The sequence below is a fragment of the Doryrhamphus excisus genome, linkage group LG14, assembly GCF_037039965.1.
Source record: "Doryrhamphus excisus strain RoL-2023G ecotype Guam linkage group LG14, RoL_Dexc_Guam_v1.1, whole genome shotgun sequence".
In the NCBI taxonomy this organism is placed as follows: Eukaryota; Metazoa; Chordata; class Actinopteri; order Syngnathiformes; family Syngnathidae; genus Doryrhamphus; species Doryrhamphus excisus.
Window position 1 is genome coordinate 5,654,442 of NC_136370.1, and position 20,355 is coordinate 5,674,796.

Sequence of the window (20,355 nt, forward strand, 5' to 3'; positions counted from 1 at the left end):
GAAACCAAGACATGAGAAGCAAATTTGATGGTAACTTATTGTTTTTAGTGTATTTTATAGCTGATTTAATACATGGGTCAAAACCGACCTGGTAACATAAGAGATGATACCAGAAAGCTAACACAAGAGGAAGGTTAATTTTGAGCACCCCGAAAATGAAAAAAAAAACTTTTTGTTGTGATAAACTGTATCATTTTTGATGAAATGCTTTCCGTTGAATAACAATGAATAAAATTTATTGTATTTTCTGACATTTTTTAATTCAATTTTAATTTCTGTGTATTTTTATCACTATTTCTGTGTCATATGAACCATACAGCATCCTCATACATTCTTTACATTAATGCTTTTCTAAGTACTTTTTATTCAAAATAGACTGTAAAAAATGGCACACTTCAAAGAGTAGAATAAAAAGTCATGTAACAACAACCAGGAGCTGAATTTCCATCGTATCGACTAAATTGGTATTCTTATCCCAACAAAGTGAAGGGGTTCCTCATGGCACGATGTACGGGGTACTCTGCAAAACAATGCAGAGCAGCAGTTCAAAGGAGCCGCTCTCTCCAAACATTATCATATAATTTGGGCCAGCCGTCAGCTTGTAAATAAGTGATGTCGAGGCCCATTGTGTGGCGGGGGCACAGGTTGGAGACAGGCGTCTTTTGCTGTGCCGGCATGAGACAAAAGCAGGAGACAGAGCGTCTAACCTTTGATTCTTCTGAGGATTCCGCCGCCTCGCGTCGGCCTGGGACACATCGCCCGCAAAATCATGGCCCCCGACGTGGGGAACGGTTGGGGGGGGGAGACAATGGGCTCGCCTTCGCCCCCAGCCGGGCGGCAATTGGATTAGCGAGTGTAGGAGCGCATGTTAGCCTAATTGACATTAAAGTGAAATGCGAGAACAATAGGTGCCTAGCTAAAGACCTACTACTGTCTTTGAAATGGAATCAAACGTCCTTAACAGCGAGCGAATCACTGGAAAAACTGCAAAGAAATCATAAAAAAACATTCTTTTATTGGGGGGAAAAATGGCACTATGTCGTTTCTTTTTCATGAAAAAAAAAACAGTTTCAGCAACAATCTTCAATGCTATTTTTGTGCATACTTTACATGAAATGATTAGCTTTCTGTGGGGGGGTTGCTTAAATTAATCACTTTAATATCAAAGCAAAGAGGTTAAATAAGGTCCAATGTACATTGGCGATGATTTCAAACGGAACAAATTCACACAGTGCTCTAATTCATGAAAAAAATCTGTTTTGTTCTTCTATTGTCATAAATTGCAATAAATACTACCAGTAAATAAACTTTTCCGGGTCTTAAGATTGCTTTTTGTGTACTATTTTATCAATAAAAACGTATACAATCTATACATTATGACATAAGTTGTACAGCTTTTTTCATTTATTTTCAATATGTAGATATAAATATATATATTTTGTCAAAATATATGATCATATTGTCAAAGAAACAGGAAAAAAAAGTGAGACAAAAATACACCTCAACATAAAAGTTATAAATAAGGGTCCGTTTTCTTGATGTTTGAGTTTGAGTCCTGGTTTTCTTAGCGGCAGCCGCAGCCCTCCACGACCATTTCCTGGTAGTTTTTTAGCACCACTTTATCGTGTTCGTCCAGGTAGAGCATGGAAATGGCGCTGAGCTCCGTGGGCACACAGCACGCCTTCGGAATGTTGTTGTTGACGGAGTTGACCAGTGTCTGGACAATGGCGTGGTTGGTTGAGTTCAGGTGATCGGCCAGCGGGAAAGGGCATTCCCCGTGGCAGTAATAAGCCTGGTAACCAGGGGGCGCCACTATCCAGTCATTCCACCCCACGTCACTGAAGTCGACGTATAGCGCGTGACGCCGGCAGTTGCGGTTGCGCTTGCGGCCCCGCTGCTTGGGGCTGCGCTTGCTCCGCTTGGTTAACGGGTGGCCCTTTCCGTCGTGGCCGAAGGTCACCAAGAGAGGGCGTATCTGCTCCCAGTCCTCGTCGGGCTCCTGGTGAAGCGAGCGGCTGACGCGCACGTGTTTGCCCTGGTGGCGGGGCGTCTTGTTGAGGTGGAGAACTTCCACCGCCAACCCGTGATTGGGGAGGCGTTCGCGAGTCCAACGCAGCACGGCGGGGCTGACGTCAAAGCTCTCCCATTGCGACGTGTTGTGGCGCACCAGTCGCGTGTCCAGAAGTTGCGTGATGAGCTGGCCGGGCCGCGGGGCCTTCAGCACCTCGTACACATTTATCCGATGAAGGCCGTCTGAGAGGATGTCGCCGCCCGCATCGTCGATCTGATGCCGGTAGAGGCGCAGCTCAGCGGAGGAGAGCAGCTCGTCCTCGGGAATGCTGCTGACGTTGAAGAGGAAACGGAGGGGTGTGGCCTCACCGTCGTCCATCTTGTGGACTTTTTCCATGTGCTCTGAAAGTCAAGGAGCCGTTGTTAGAAATCATCTAGTATGACAACATTAAGCTGAACCGTTAGGGGTTGCGAGTCCAAGCACAGCAAGTGAATTTCTGTATATTCGCTACCAAAGACGTATTTTTATAACTTTTTTTTCATTCATTCATTCATTTTCTACCGCTTTTTCCTCACGAGGGTTGCGGGGGGTGCTGGAGCCTATCCCAGCTGTCTTCGGGCGAGAGGCGGGGTACACCCTGGACTGGTCGCCAGCCAATCACAGGGCAACTTTTTTTTAATAATTATAATTTTATATTTATAATATTTTTTTATTTTACAATAGAGTTTTAAGCCGGAAAAACAACTGCAAGAAGTGAATTTTAGAAGCTACATTTGTGTCAAAGTGAAAAGTGTGAAATGTTCCTTTTCACAAAAAGCTCCCTATTTTAGTTGAGAACAAATATTTTGCTGAAACTCGCCAATGTTCTACTGGTGATTACTAAAGAACAGGAAACGGGAGAAACAAATTTGTTTTTCTGATGAAAGGTGAGAGTTTAGATGAGTTTAGACTCAAAATCAACAAAAATGGCCACTACCGAGAGGGACAGGTTTTGAAACATGGCTGGAATTTAATATGCTACCGTAATTTCCGGACTATAGAGCACACCTGATTATAAGCCTCACCCACTACATTTTTAGAGGAAAACCGATTTTGTACATACATAAGCCACATATGCCCATATTAAAACATGTAAACATATTTACAAAGAAAGATGGTTTTAATAATATAACTTTATTACCTCTGAAAGCTTTTTTTCGTCTTTTTACATTGCTCCACTTCTTCCCGCTGCCGTTTCCAGCATCTCACCATCGATTCGTTTATGCCAAGTTTACGTGCAGCAGCTGTTTCCTTCTTTATCGGACAGCTCGATTGCTTTTAGCTTGAAAGCTGCGTCATATGCCTTTCTTTTTGCATTTTCCATGACGAGGGTATGTTCACGCTAATTTCATTTATGCACAAGACAAGAATTTGCAGTCTTCCTCGACGCATATATTCCATCGGTCTTAATCTTACCTTTTCTACTCAAGAGCCCCGTTAGAAAAATTACATAAATTACTTTTTTTTGGGCGGAAAAAAGTAGCGGGTTATAGTCCGGAATTTACGGTAATCACTTTCAGAGTTTTCCGTGGTTTTTAAACATGGCATAACCTCCTTTTTTTAGAACTAAAAATGATTTCTCATAAAGGCATTTGATTAACATTTCAAATATCCGCTGTACCCGATGAAAGGCCGAATGAAAATTGGCCCAATTGACTCAAAATCCTTATTTCCGCCTTGTTTTAGCCCTTAACCCTTGGTTTTGTGTGTTCATGTCGAGGAAGCGATGTCTCCATGACTACCTTGAAACAAAGTATGGTCCGGGACTTCACGTGTCTAAATTTTGAGGTTAAACTCCTTCCTGAAGTTTCTATCTACCCCAGGGGTCTCAAACTCAATTTACTTGGGGGCCACTGGAGCTAGGGTCTGGGCGAGACTGGGCCGCATCAGGTTTTCCAAAAATAAAAAAAACCCATTTATTAAAAACAAAAAAATTTAAAAAACTTCGTTTTGGTTCCAATTTTCTACAAGAAAAGCTCTGATAAAACATTCCACTGTTCTCAAATATCTTACTTTTTATTTTTCTACACAAAATAAGATGAAAAATAAATAAACAATTCAAGAATAAAGAAAATTAATCAATCAGTAATAAATAAATCTAATAATAATAATAATAAAACAGCAAATAATAAAAACTCAAGAAACCACATATAGTTGGTGGGTAGACAAATTATTTTTTTCAGATTAAAATGAACAAAGCATTATTAGAGCCCTGTAGACATGACAAAACACGACTATAGTCACATTTATACTCTTTTTATTTACAACATATTGCGCAACTGCAGGGTCTTGAGACACATGCTAACTCGCAAACTAGAGAGCTAGCGACCTAAACGGTAGCCTTCAAGTTATTTCCTTTAAACTTAAATAGCCAAAAACTTACCACTTCCACACGGATAGGGAGGATAACTATTAACAGTTATTTAACCTTTAACATGAACATTAATCAAACGTAATATTTTTTTCTGGGTACATGATACCATACAGCATCCATATCAAACTTGCGCGGGCCGCACTAACATTAAACTTTCATATCAAGGCGGGGGCCTCAAACTAGTGTCCTTCGGGCCGCGTGTTTGAGACCCCTGATCTACCCTCCTAGGGCTCGTTTTTGGACTTCAAACTAATTGTTTATACCTTTTTCTGGACCAAAACCAGAAGGTATGTTTTGACAAGGGTACCACCACGGGGACAAGGGACAAGACCTTCTGGTCCTTTTCCGAAGTTGTACCCGTCGCTTGTGGACTCAATGCCTTTTCCCGAGCTCTTTGCTGCAACACGCATCACGAGGAGGGTGGTGATTAACGTACCACAGCTACAGTATAAACACAGTGGAGGCTCCCTGTTCCACGCTCGCTCTGCAGATTTCTGGCAAGATCGCCATTGTTGGAATGGGGTGAGGAGGGGGGGGGGGGGGAAGGAGAGGAATGTTGTGTCTACTATTTTCCTGCTCAATCCACCCCTGTTATTTCACACCCAGACCCTAATCTTGCCCAGGTGGTTCTCATTATTAAAACCCTGCTGTGCTTCTGATTAGCGCCGCAGTTTGTTCGCTTAAGATATTTGTCGTTTTCATCGGGCGGTGGACGCAAGGCTTTGCGGAGGTGGATGAATGAAAATCTTGGAAAATATCAAATGAATCGCACAATACTGTAGACCTGAAAGACAGAACTCCCACTCAAAGGAGCTCAAAGCATATTATTAACATAGCTTAGCCTTAAAAAAAACATGCAAGGGTAAATTATTGTCCAGGGAAGTAGACTAAACACACATGTTGCATCACATGACCAGCTTCTTCCTTCTTCCTTCTTCATGTATTTCAAATCTAAGTCATTTATAATTGACTTTCTATGACCAGACAATGCACAGTCAGTACTTATCCTTTACGGTTGCATATACTTGGCCTATACTAGTGTTTCTCAGATCTCGAACTCGAACTGTCAAGGCTTTTATTTCAATGCAGACCTACCAACATGTACTAATCTATAGTACTCAACATGCAATATGACTTTTGAATACGCTTTTATGTTTTTCCTTTTTGTTGCATTTTTCTGGTTTCAGTTTCAAGGTCTGTACAGTACAAATAAATGAATACATATGATCTGTTTCTATAGCATTTCAAATTGGGGGGGGGCAAAAAATTTGCAAACAGAAAATAAGTGAGAAGCATTGGTGTATACTGACATAAGCAATATTGGCATACTTTCTTAGGGAGATTTACATACATTTGATAGAGTAACCTAAAGCAAATAAACAAATTTTACTTGTATTTTGCGGGGAAATACAAGCATAAAGGTTAAATATCCAATGAAAAAATGTGTTTCTGGTCTTAAAAACCGCAAAGAGGACTTGAAATGTTTGGATGCAAAGACAAAACTGTATATTTTATGGCTTTGCAATGAAAATCTTGGATCTCCAGTTTTTCTTGTATGTGAAAAACAATAAGTGTGACTTGCATGTGTTTATTGGATATGCAGAAAATGTATTGTGAGATGTGAAATTGCGAAAATGGCTCAAATATATGATCATTAACCACTGGAAAGCATGTATTGGCAATGTTTTTGCCAGTATCTGAAAAACAACCATATAAAAAAAAACAGTCAAATTTGTCATGCAATGTGGATTTTTTTGCTGTTTGATGGTTGTTTGTTTGTGTTCAAAATAAATTGAAAAGCTCTGAATGGATTTGGATTTTCAGAAATTGTTGGAAATGGGATACGGAAGAAATGATTTTTTTAAAGGATTCTTTAACATTGCAAGATAGGACCATTATCGGCCATTTGTGCATGTAGTAACTCCAAAAATATAGTATATTGAAAAAAAAAAAATTCTTTAGGTTCTACAAAATAGGACTGATCCAGATAATTACTAGATAATTCCGGATAGTATGATCCAGAATATGTGAAAAAGAAATAGAGGACCTTTGGAATTTTCATGATTGGAAGACAAGAAATGAAGCTACTGTATAAATATGCAACACAAAATATTATAAATACTATGGAATTTGGAGTGTGCCAATGGATTTGTTGTATCTTCAGAACCTATGGCGCTAGATCCAGAAGACTTGACCGAGACTTGACTACTGGGATTCCCCAATTTTTCCAACTATAGGAATGGTATTTGGGATTTGGGATTCATACAACATATATTTGGCTGTGCAGTTGAGTTAGCCTGATAAAGTACAGTAAACAATAAAACAATAAAGATTCCCAAGTTCATTGCACAAGGTTTTCCGACCTCAATTTACCTCCAGCGGATCAATCCACCGCACGTTTCTCCAACATTAATCAAAACCCCCACCTCGGTCGCCACAACGACGTCCCGCCCCCCGCGTCGCACCCGGCCCCTATGAGACTGTTTTTTTCCATCCCTCCCGAGAGCTCCAACGTCTGCTCTCAGCACCCACATTGTTAGCCGTTTAGGCGTCTTTATTTAGAATGCGGCAGAGTAGCAGTAAAGATAATTGCACGTTGAGGAAGGTCCTTTTCGAAAGAAAGACCATCTGCATATAAACCGGACTGTATGAGAGGCAATCCAGGTTTTTTTTTTTTTTTTTCAAGCTGCTCGCTGCAGGGTGTGGTTAGAAGTCCGTAATATGAAGGTATGCTTCTCCTTAAGCTGCTAACCAAACACTTTAGTCCAACGAGGCTCTTGAGAGTTTTTCTAGCAGATTTTCACAGCTCATCAGGCAGCGTTTGGTGACCACATCCTTAAAAATCTTTGGTTATAGTAATATGGGTGGAGCTGTCTTCTAATCTTATTTCAAGTTTTAATACTTTGCAGACCTCGCCAACTCTGATGAAATCACAACTCTTACGCTACACTTACCCTCATGGTGGAAGCCTCTCACGGTGTTGGCTCGGCTGGCCGACCTTTCCGGGTACTCAAAAGCGATATCGGCAGCGCCCGTCTCCTCTGCCTCCCCGGACTGCATTCGATAGAGGTCAAGCAGGTATCGAGGCACGGCGGCCGAGCGGCTGGGCCTCGGCCGCCTTTTGAGGCCGAACATGTGCAGCAGGGTGGCCTCAAAGTCCCGCAGCAGTTCATGGCTCTGAGCGTCCGAACGACCCTGCAGGCCCGGCACTTTCTTTTTCCCTTCTTCAGGTATTAGACTAGCATGGTTGCTCTCTCCCAGCAGGACTTGGCATATGAAAAGGACCATCAGCATTCGATTACCAGGAATCATGATGTCTCTGACGGGAGCAGCAGATGGCACGGGTTACGCAATAGCAGAAAGCAACATGCCACCTCCCGTTAATTGATTTTAAACATGAAATCTGCCTTGTTTACAGGAAGCAAGACCCTTTTTGTATGCGGTCTTTAGTGAATACTTCAAAGGTAAGACTGAATCTCACCCGTCCTTCATCCTTCCCTCCACTTTCATTAACCAAATAAAGGGCCAACCACAGGGTCATGGTCACTTTTAAGCTGATAAGGAGCTTAGATTTAACAGAACAAAGTTACTAAGCGCCTCCTGTTTATAAACGCATCCCCATAAACCAAAAAAAAAAAAAAAAAAAATTGTACAACACACTTACTCACCGACAGAAAATAAAGCATGGGAAAACAGTCCATGTTTGTTGGGAGAGGGCGGCGGACACGTTCTTCCAGGAAATGTTAGGTGGTGTTGGGTGGCTGCAAGAGAACGTAGCAGCGAGCCTGTTCCTGGAAGAAACACACACAAAGAATTTAGAAACTTAATTACCGACTTAAGTACGCTTGAGGGTTGCAGCAATTGTACCATTTCTGGGAGAAGAAAATAAGAGAGGCATCAGATTAAAAGTGCTGCTCGCCGGTTCGGCTCGATTTTATAATAGCAATGCAAAAAAAAAAAAAAAAAAAAAAGCAGACTGACTGGTTTGGAAAACAATCAATGGAGTCTAAGCACTGAAAATGGTTGTTAGGTGTAGGAATTTGCAACAATGGCGGAACATTACTACAATACACACAATTGTTACAGCAGTAACATTTGTTTCCCTTTGACATGGACCTTTCATCGTCCAAATTTATCAATGGTATCGTACCTTTTTTCTTCACTCTTTCACTGGGGTACCAGCACAGTAGTCCATCGATCAGTCCTATTGTATTGTATTGCACTTTTGCGATACCGCATTACATTTAAAGCTAAAAAGAACCAAGGCTGTGCGATATGATTCCAAATCGAGCCACTGTTCTAAAAGTGGCTTACCTTCCAAGAAGTAATAACCCATGCTTTCTACTATTTAACAGTACTATTAGTTTCGGTGTAAAATGTGTATCTATGTGTATATCTATGTGTATCCAAGCTGAGGCCTCCATCCAAAAGAAACACTGCAAAAAAAATAAAAATCTGCTTTGACTTAACAGCATTAATAGTCTTGTCAAGTGAAGCAACATGTGTGAAACTCCATGCCATGAAAACTGCCTCGTAAGGTTTTTTTTTTTTTTTTTTTTTGATTTATGATGTACGCTTTTTGAACCGGTGTGGCACAGTGGGAGAAAAGTAGTGGTATGTGTGTGTACGGGGGTAGTGGTGGGATGGGGGGGAGGGGCTGTATTTGGAATTGTACCACAGCGTTGAATCACGACCGTAAAAATGTTTAGTAACGACATTTTCAGCTCAGAGTGTGACGCTGGAGTTTTGGTCATCATTTGCTTCATAGAGAAAGAGAGATTTTTCCTTGATCAACAATGGGGGGAATAATAATAATAATAATAATAATAATAATAATAATAATAATAATAATAATAATAATAATAATAATAATAATAATAATAATAATAATAATTACCCCTAAATTACATTATTTTTATGAATTTTGGATTAAATGTATTAATTTCTAAATTATTTTAGCATAGCTAATGTCATGTTTTTCCTTCTTGTTGAGGTTGACTCAATGGTGCCTCTGCTGGTTACACCCAAGCATTGCACTTCCTTTTTGGCTCCATTGGCTCCATTGCTTCAATGGACATTCAATCTACAATCAACCCACCGGAGTTCTTAGCCTAAATTAATGGCTATCGCCACTTCACATGTACTCTCGGATATTTTCCCCTCATTAGACTGTGACCTCAGATTGACCTCTGCTCTCTCGGTCATGACACTAGATTCACACATTCAAGCAATCGGCGGCCATTGCATGTTCGTGAGAACCGTTGCAGAGTGATATGAGAGAGAGTTAGAGGACAGTTCAGAACATGATCAGCTCCATTACCCATGGGGTGGGAGATGTGTGTATGTGTTGGCGGTGGGGGTGGGGGGGGGGGGTAGTTGTAACGTACGTTTGTGTGCGTGTGCATCAGTGACAACAAACGTTCTTTGTACAGCGAGTGGGCCTCTCCCATGATTACAGGGATTCATAGCACTCCAAAACACTGACCTATACTACACATCTTGCGACTGTAACCAGCCCGCTTTGGACTAAACTGAAGGCCAAAAAAACAAGATGATGCTCTCTCAAAAGTGACCGTAATTATGGAACATGGATTCATTTGTGATAAAAGTGATAAAACCCAAAACACATCATTGATTATGGATTTGTTGATACATCACAACACATTACCAAGCAAGTAACAACAAACAACCTGCAATTAGCTCTCCCATGGCTCTAAGCTACAGATAATGTGTTTCTTCAAGAATGGGGGGAGGGGGGGTTGCCACGGGAACAGACCAATCCCCCGACTCTCTTTGATTTTTATCGTTTTCGGATGTTCGTAAGTAGTTTACAGTCAACGGGAGCAGCGGTTTGAAACATGCTGCAAACTCGTCTGATGTCGCTTTGTATTTATATCAATAGCCACGCCACACCAATAGGCCTGGGGTCTGCAAGCTGCGGCCCGGGGCCTGTTTGGGGTCAAATATCGTGACATGTAAATAAAATACAATATCACACTATTTTTTTTTTACTTTTTCCACTGCGTCTTTAAATATACAGAATTCAAAAGTAGGCAAATAATTGTAATTACTGTAAACTAGGGAACTTTTATTCATCCAAGGCAACAAAAATCCAGCAGATTTTTATGGATTAATTTATTATTCATAAAACTACTAATTATGGCATTTAAATAAACGAAACAAAGAAAGAATGTATTTGCTTAGGTGGCTGCTTGTTGACAAGTGCATTGCAATAAAGGAAATACACACAAAAATTAAGTCAAAATAACTTGTAATAAATCAAGATTGTTGCAATGTTTAAAAATAACATTAGAATAAATAAGATAATATTTATAAAATATAATATAAATTAAAAATATTTATAAAAAAACGGCCTTTGTTATTTCGAATGCTCCAACCTTGTTGTACCCACAGATGGGCTATAATGTATGTACATATAATGTGTTTAATTCAATTCATTAAAAGAAATCAGTGTAACTAATGTAAACATTTGGTGTTATTGCAACTTCATTTACACGTCAGCTTGCTTGCGTGTGCGTGAGTGTAAGTGAGTGTGTGTGTGTGTGTGTGTGAGTGTGTGTGTGTGTGGAAGGCAGCCTTTGTCCTGCACAATTGAGACATTTTACACAAAAACATCAACACGACGTGACATAACAGTTAACGAATTGGCGGTGTCCATTTCCAATCTTAGCTCCTCTGGCAAGGAATTGCACAAGATGTTGCACAACAGCAAAAAAAAGTCCAAAACAAGATGTGAGCTATTAGGAATCGGAACGACACTGTGCGTAAAAATGCACTTGGTTGTCGTGACGCACACAAAAAAAACGGATGCTCCTACGCATAAATTGAAATATAACATAAAGTGCGTTTTACTTTGGAACCAAATCCATCGCATACACTCACGCACCCCCCCCCCCCCCTCCCAACTATTCTTTTAATTCAACAGGTTGGCTCCGCGAACGCCTCGTGTCAGAACACTTCAGGGACTCACCATCAGTAGAGGTCCAGGTCCAAATCGAGTAAGATTGAGGTGAGAGACAGTCCAGTCCTGGAGTTATTATTAATATTTTTTATTTAGAAAAAAAAAGCCGTCTCAATGAGCCTTAAAGTAGAAGTCTCGCGTCTTTTGGGGCTCATTAATCCCTGAAAAAGATGCCTCCGGACCAGGCCGAGCCGCCTCCAATGTGGATCAACCGGTACCGCTCCTCGGTTTAGAGGGAGAGGAATGGATGGATGGAAGGAGGGAATGAGGAGAGGAAGGGAGTAAGGGAGGGAGGTAGCGTGGGGGCCAGCCAGGCGTTTCGCAGAGGAGGAGGGACGTGTCCAAAATGATCCAGCATCCGAGACTCCGCGCACTTTTTATGTGTCCGCCCAATTTCAGCCTCCCTGCCCTCCCCTCTCTCCCCACCTTTCCCCTCCACAGTGGCCCCCACCTCCTCCCTCATCCGTCTCAAACACCTTGGATAACCCCCCCCCCCCCCCCCACACACACACACACACACCCCTACCCCCTCCTTCGCCATGCAAGGCTTATTACGCGCACTATTTTTTGGCTCTCATAATACCGAAGTCCAATGATGCAATGCTGTACATATTAAGCATATGTTACTTTTAATGATTTTAATGATATTAACTCATTTCTATGCTAAAAATTACATTGGAAATACATCGTTTGAATAGAATAATAAAAAAAAAAACACAAGTTCATTCATTCATTTTCTACTGCTTATCCTCACGAAGGTCGCGGGGGTGCTGGAGCCTATCCCAGCTGTCTTCGGGCGAGAGGCGGGATTCACCCTGGACTAGTCGCCAGCCAATCACAGGGCACATATAGACAAACAACCATTCACACTCACATTCATACATATGGACAATTTGGAGTGGCCAATTAACCTAGCATGTTTTTGGAATGTGGGAGGAAACCGGAGTACCCGGAGAAAACCCACACATGAACGGGGAGAACATGCAAACTCCACACAGAGATGGCCGAGGGTGGAATTGAACCCTGGTCTCCGAGCTGTGAGGTTGGCGCGCTTAATTTTATTAATTAATTAATTTAATTTTTGGCATGTGAATCTGGTTCCTGTTGTAATTGTTTTGCTGTTTTATTTCTAAATCCATGGAACACTACATGGCGGACAAAGAGGAAGGAACTGGTGATAAGGATGCTAAAGGTCAAATTATCTGAGATTGGAGTAAAAATGGAGGAACCTGTGGAAGCACAGAGAGATGAGAGATGCAGTAACAGATAGAACAACATCAACTTCATTACGGGTTTGTGGAATGCTGGATAAGCCAGACGTAACATTGGATGTAGGAATTGCAGCTTGGAGAACCTGCGGATGGACTGGGAGTGAAAAGAAAGCAAGAAAGAGCAGATAACTGTCAGCATCAATATCAACACCTGATTGTAGCATCTGGGATCAGGTTGGACTGGGAGAGGGAAAATGGTGAAACATGCAGACAATTAATCGCTGATTAATCGATAGAAAGCAGACATATTGTTTTTAGCTGTGTTTGAGGAAAAACAAGATATTCACACACACATCACCTTTGCTTCGGAAAACGGTGATGGACATTTTTTTGCTTTCTCCTGATATGTTGCGAATCAAACTACTACAGTTGTCCTGATCCGATGTTGATATCAGTCCGATATCAGCCGAAAACCCAATATCGGATCATACTGGCCTGCATCTAAAATCTCCCATATTGGCACTCCGATATAAGTGCATTCCGGCAGCATCTGAAAAAGCATCTTCGTGCAAGACTTGTATGTATGTATGATCAGATCGATATCAGATCGATATCGGTATTGTCCGATATTCATGGCTCAGACGTGAAAGAGTTGTAGCAGCACTCCTCTACAAACCACTAACTCTTTGTGTTTGGTTGATATTGTTTTGGTCTGCCGAGGGCAGAACCAATTACTCGATTAATCGAAACAACAATTTTACAAGATTAATTGACTAAAAAAATAATAGTTAGCTGAAGTCATAATACAGTTATGGCGACAACTCGAGCAATAGCATTGTCAACTATTAATCCATCTGTCTATTCCTCCGTCCATTCGTCCAACATTTTGCCCATTGACTCCATCTTTCTGTCTGCTTGTATGTCCATGTATCCCACAATCAGTCCATTCATTCATTCATTCATTCATTCATTTATTCATTCATTGATTCATTCATTCATTGATTCATTCATCCATCCAACCATCCATCCATCTATCCATCCATCCATCCATCCATCCATCCATCCATCCATCCATCCATCCATTCATTCATTCATTTAACAAATTGCCATCTACCTTGGTCTGTCCGTCCATTCTCCCACAAACCCATTCATCTGTCCATCTGACAATCTGTCCGTCCATCCATCCGTCCATCCATCCATCCATCCATCCATCCATCCGTCCATCCGTCCATCCGTCCATCCGTCCATTCATTCATTCATTCATTCATTCATTCATTCATTCATTCATTCATTCATTCATTCATTCATTCATTCATTCATTCATTCATTCATTCATTCATTTAACAAATTGCCATCTACCTATTGGTCTGTCCGTCCATTCTCCCACAAACCCATTCATCTGTCTATCTGATAATCTGCCCTTCCATCCATCCACCCATCCATCCATTCATTCATTCATTTAACATATTGCCATCTACCTATTGGTCTGTCCGTCCATTCTCCCACAAACCCATTCATCTGTCCATCTGACAATCTGTCCCTCCATCCATCCAACCATCCATCCATCCATCCATCCATCCATCCATCCATCCATCCATCCATTCATTCATTTAACAAATTGCCATCTACCTATTGGTCTGTCCGTCCATTCTCCCACAAACCCATTAATCTGTCCATCTGACAATCTGTCCGTCCAGCCATCCATCCATCCATCCATCCATTCATTCATTCATTCATTCATTCATTTAACAAATTGCCATCTACCTATTAGTCTGTCCGTCCATTCTCCCACAAACCCATTAATCTGTCCATCTGACAATCTGTCCGTCCATCCATCTATCCATCCATCCCTCCATCCATCCATTCATTCATTCATTTAACAAATTGCCATCTACCTATTGGTCTGTCCGTCCATTCTCCCACAAACCCATTCATCTGTCCATCTGACAATCTGTCCGTCCAGCCATCCATCCATCCATCCATCCATTCATTCATTCATTCATTCATTTAACAAATTGCCATCTACCTATTGGTCTGTCCGTCCATTCTCCCACAAACCCATTAATCTGTCCATCTGACAATCTGTCCGTCCATCCATCCATCTATCCATCCATCCATCCATCCCTCCATCCATCCATTCATTCATTCATTTAACAAATTGCCATCTACCTATTGGTCTGTCCGTCCATTCTCCCACAAACCCATTCATCTGTCCATCTGACAATCTGTCCGTCCAGCCATCCATCCATCCATCCATCCATTCATTCATTCATTCATTCATTCATTCATTCATTCATTCATTCATTCATTCATTCATTCATTCATTCATTCATTCATTCATTCATTCATTCATTCATTCATTTAACATATTGCCATCTACCTATTGGTCTGTCCATCCATTCTCCCACAAACCCATTCATCTGTCCATCTGACAATCTGTCCGTCCAACAATCTGCCCATCCACCCATCATCTACGTTCACCCATTTCCACGATCACACATATCTTAACATGTAATAATCTATGCATTTGCATATCTTTGTCCATCGATCAGTCCATCCACTTTACTCAACCTAAATCCATCGGATTTGCCGAGTCATCCATCCATCTGCGAGTCTATCCGTGTGCATTTTAACCCCCCATACAGCCGTCCGTCCTTTCATCCATCAAACAATCTGTCCTGCCTCATTGTAGTCTTTACTAAAGTTTCACCCATGAAGAATGAAAAACTTCATGCACGATACACCCCAGTCCTTAAGACGAACAACAAACACATCCTAAACCAGACATTGCTTGAAAAAAAAAAATGAAATTCCAGTTCCTAATGTGAAGCAAAAGTGTGCCAGAGTATCACAACAGAAGGATGATGTGTGTGAAAGTCTCCGATTATTTACAGCTGTTGGCTCCACTCGTTGACTTTGAATAAGCACTGCTGAGTAGGACCATGTTGACTGAGCGGCCATTAGGCTTGGAAGCACTGGAGATACAAATGATAGGAATAATGATGGATAATGATGATATCTGGCCTGCTTCGATCTAATTAGTCATTTTGGTCATCATTTCACATCTTTCTCACACTGACAGCCTGGCTTTAAGTCACATTTAGCTTTGTTCTCCTGTTTTGAGCCCCCGGGCTAAATCCCCATGCTAAAAGTTATAGAAAAGCTGCATGGTATGTGTGTGTACTTATCTCTGCATGTGTGGCTTCAGGGATGTTCTTTTGTGACTCAGGCCACCTCACTTTAGAGCACATACCTTCTGCATGATGCTCCACTTGTCTCATTTTTACGTAGTTACTGAAACCATTTGGGCTTTTTTTTACTCCCTTTGATGGCCACTTTATTTTTTTGTCAAAGCCCGCCTCCTTCCGTGCAGGGTCCACACCTCGTTTTTCACTTTCAAGTTGCGATGACGAATGAAGAAAAGACCAAAAACACACTCCTTTCCCCTATTTTGTCTTCCGTCTCCCTGCACTATTTCATATTTAGAATAGAAATTAAAAACAGATGCAAATTTGAAGGAAATAATAAAATGGGCTCTGGCGGATGTCAGAAATGAGAGCGTGTTATAAATGTTTTCAAAGCGATGTTATGACTGAAAGGGAGGTGATTTAACACATTGCCGACATGTACGAGCAAACACAATCAAATCTTGTTGTTGTAACACAAAACAGGTCTGAGACTTTGCGGGAAAGCGCAGGATAAATCAGATGTGACGTCAGCCGTGATGTCGCTGAATGGTAGACAACCATCACAGCAGCAGATGTCAATGTTCCGATAAGACTCGGTAAAATAAAATATAAAATCACACACAATTGATGAAGTGGTTTATTATGAACCTGATAAGTAAAATGATGGCATGTTGGTGAGAGTAGCGTGGCTTGCTTGGGTTTTCTCCGGGTACTCCGGTTTCCTCCCACATTCCAAAAACATGCTAGGTTAATTGGTGACTCCAAATTGTCCATAGGTATGAATGTGAGTGTGAATGGTTGTTTGTCTATATGTGCCCTGTGATTGGCTGGCGACCAGTCCAGGGTGTACCCCTTCTCTCGCCTGAAGACAGCTGGGATAGGCTCCAGCACGCCCGCAACCCTCGTGAGGATAAGCGGTACAGAAAATGGATGGATTATATAGCTATGGAAGGTCACAGTAGCATAGAACAGATCAACTGTAGAGATTTGCTTGAAATAGATTAATGAATTGTGATTGGAATTAATTGATCTAATTAATCTGTATTTTAATCTCATCTAAAAATGCTGAGAAAAAGACTCTGAGGCTTTAGACTTTCAGTTTGAGGTATTTTCACAGAAATTCATGACATAATTGTGGCTCCCCAAGTACTACCTGCAACTTATACACCAGGAAGGAATATTGCTGTGTTTTTGTCAATATCCAAAAAATCAAAGAAAACGTCAAGTCCATACAAAACACAGAAGTGAAGACATTAAAAAACCCAGTAAGAACAATTTTCTTGGCAATACAAGTAATGAACACCGAACCAGCTTGGTTTATTTCTATGATTTCCAATGAGGGAAACATTTTGCTCATTGCTCTGTATTAAGTATAACATGTTTTAAATGTTCAACCCTTTTTGAAACAGAGATCCAGCAAATTAGCCACATTAGCGCCGCAACAGATCTACCGTTTATTCACCTGTGCCTTGAAATGGGACATATTATACCGTATTTTCCGTACTATAAGTCACACTTTATTTTTCCTAGGTTGGCTGTTCCTGCGACTTATACTCCAGAGCAACTTATTAATGAAGAAACTATTTATGTTACATAAACACTGGACACTTTTTCTGTTCATGTTTATTTTTTGTGTAGCTGAATAAGCATTGTGTTAGCATATCTTATTATCTATTCAGCCTGTTCTTTATTCTTTTATTGTTAGAACTTGCCTTCCAAGAGGATGTAATGTCGGTTTTGGTCAAGTAGTTTTGTAAAATAAATTACCTGCAAAAAATGCGACTTGTTTTCTACATAATTATGCATTTTTGGCCTTGTGCGAATAATACTCCAGAGCGACTTCATTCATTCACGCTTTTCCTCATGAGGGTCGCGGGGGTGCTGGAGTCTATCCCAGCTGTCTTCGGGCGAGAGGCGGGGTACACCCTGGACTGGTCACCAGCCAATCACAGGGCACATATAGACAAACAACCATTCACAACCATTGACAAAAACACAACAATATTCCTTCCTGGTGTATAAGTTGCAGGTAGCCACAATTATGTCATGAATTTCCGTGAAAATACCTCAAACTGAAAGTCTAAAGCCTCAGAGTCTTTTTCTCAGCATTTTAGATGAGATTAAAATACAGATTAATTAGATCAATTAATTCCAATCACAATTCATTAATCTCTTTCAAGGTAATCTTTACAGTTGATCTGTTTTATGCTACTGTGACCTTCCATAGTTATACAAACCATCTATTTTCTGTACTGCTTATCTTCACTAGGGTCGTGGGCGTGCTGGAGCCTATCCCAGCAGTCTTCGGGCGAGAGGAAGGGTACACCCTGGACTGGTGGCCAGCCAATCACAGGGCACATATAGACAAACAACCATTCACACTCACATTCATACCTATGGACAATTTGGAGTGGCCAATTAACCTAGCATGTTTTTGGAATGTGGGAGGAAACCGGAGTACCCGGAGAAAACCCACGCATGCACGGGGAGAACATGCAAACTCCACGCAGAGATGGCCGAGGGTGTGGAATTGAACCCTGGTCTCCTAGCTGTGAGGTCTGTGCGCTAACCACCCGGAGCGACTTATAGTCCAGAAAATACGGTAATTAGATGAGTGACTTTGCCAGCTTCTGGTGTGACAATCGAGGGCGGGACAATCGAGTGTCATGTGCCTGTCATTGGGGAATAGCCTTCTCCACAGAATGTTACGGCTCTGTAACTATTTTTGATTGGAGGAATATTGCCGGTTCGACGTGTTATATAGAAGGACAGTAAATTAGACGTATCGATGCCAGTTCTTTGAGGTAAAAACTGAAGATCCAGTCGCACAACTCTTTTGAAGTTGCCCTTCAGCCATGTGTGAGAGGTTTCCCGGGATAAGAGTCGGGTGACTTCACCTCCATGCAAGTGTCACTAAACCCCGCTTGGAGGCGCTCACCTGTTAACACCGCCTCTTAATCAGCAGCGGCTCATGCCGTGTCACAACACACCTTCCTTTTTCTCTTTCTTCTGCGGCAAAGTGCTCAGCAGTGCAGACACGTGCCGCGGCCATTGATCAAACCCCAGCTTTCACTTAACACTCGGGCCGACTGGAACATTCTTCAGCTCCGGCTCGTGTTTCTCCAGGGTCGTCCCGTAATCCCCTCACCCGGGCCCTGTGAGTGGGGTGAGGATGGGAGAGGGAAAAAGGACAAGAGAAGCGGCGTTTGCGGATGGATTGGACAAACTATTTTAATCCCTGTAATGGAATTGGCATGTAAACTCATGAGGCTGGAAGTAAATACAGGGAAAATGGAGAGGGGTGGATGTTGAACTGCTCTCTGCCTTTCTGGGGGAAAGCTGTGTTGAAACTCAGTTACCCCCCCCCCCCTTCCCCGCCTCCTCACTCACTCCCACAGCGAGTCCACCACAAGATACTTTAAAACCTTTTCCGGACCATCTCTTGTAGCGCATTTCCCTGTTTGGATAAACACTGCAAACCGTCTCTCCGCAAAGAATATTTATGTTCCAAGTTGAGGTTTGTTCTTAAAGCAACAGTAAGTAATAATAACACAGCTCCCATGTGCCCCCTCCTGGTATGAATCGTAATTTCGTTTCAAAGGTCCCATATTATGCAAAACAGATTTTTCTGTGTCCTGTTATGAACACAATGGGTACGAAAAATCTTGTTTGTGCCACTTTTCAGAGAAGAGGTTCTCAAATGCTAAAAGGTCCGGGTTTTATGATGTCATAAAGGAAAAAAAGTCCTTCCTCGTGGACATGAGCTACACACCTTAAAGTAAAGCTCTGCATATTATCCATCCGTCAAGTTTGTCTTCAGCGAATAGGCTAAACTTAGCACTGTAGCTCACATAGCTAAAGGGGACCTATTATGCTCATTTTCCAACCCTTTGTATTGAGTTGTGGACTCCTATAGAGCAGCTACACATAATAACCTGCACAGAAAATGTTTACCATTTGTTGTACGATTTGATCTGTTCCAGCTTTTTATTTTCTTTGATTTAGGCTTCCTGCCAAAATGGTCTGTTCCAATTTATTCCATTCACAGCCCACCTCTGGGCATTTCCACACCACTGGGATTGGTTCTTAACTATGAACTAACTATATATGAGGAAGTCCGCCCCTCTGTGACATCACAAAGGAACGGTTTTACCGGTTTTGCCTTTGGAAACAGAGCCATCCCAAATTTCTCTCAGGACTCATTTCCAAATGTGCAAACCTCGTTCATTCATTCATTCATTTTCTACCTTACGAGGGTCGCGGGGGTGCTGGAGCCTATCCCAGCTGTCTTTGGGCGAGAGGCGGGCTACACCCTGGACTGGTCGCCAGCCAATCACAGGGCACATATAGACAAACAACCATTCACACTCACATTCATACCTATGGACAATTTGGAGTGGCCAATTAACCTAGCATGTTTTTGGAATGTGGGAGGAAACCGGAGTACCCGGAGAAAACCCACGCATGCACGGGGAGAACATGCAAACTCCACACAGAGATGGCCGAGGAATTGAACCCTGGTCTCTTAGCTGTGAGGTCTGCGCGCTAAC

The 20,355-nt window shown here is 41.7% G+C and overlaps 1 protein-coding gene across 1 annotated transcript; it reads right to left on the bottom strand.

The window, feature by feature from the left end:
• Window positions 1–1,047: 1,047 nt before the first annotated feature.
• bmp4 (bone morphogenetic protein 4) lies at window positions 1,048–11,746 on the bottom strand. Its single transcript, XM_058091207.2, has 4 exons — window positions 11,416–11,746; window positions 8,093–8,215; window positions 7,379–7,743; window positions 1,048–2,412 (listed from the first exon to the last, which is right to left on the bottom strand). The coding sequence occupies exons 3-4, from the start codon at window positions 7,734–7,736 to the stop codon at window positions 1,565–1,567; spliced, it is 1,206 nt and encodes a 401-aa protein (XP_057947190.2). The 5' UTR covers window positions 7,737–7,743; window positions 8,093–8,215; window positions 11,416–11,746; the 3' UTR covers window positions 1,048–1,564.
• Window positions 11,747–20,355: the final 8,609 nt, after the last annotated feature.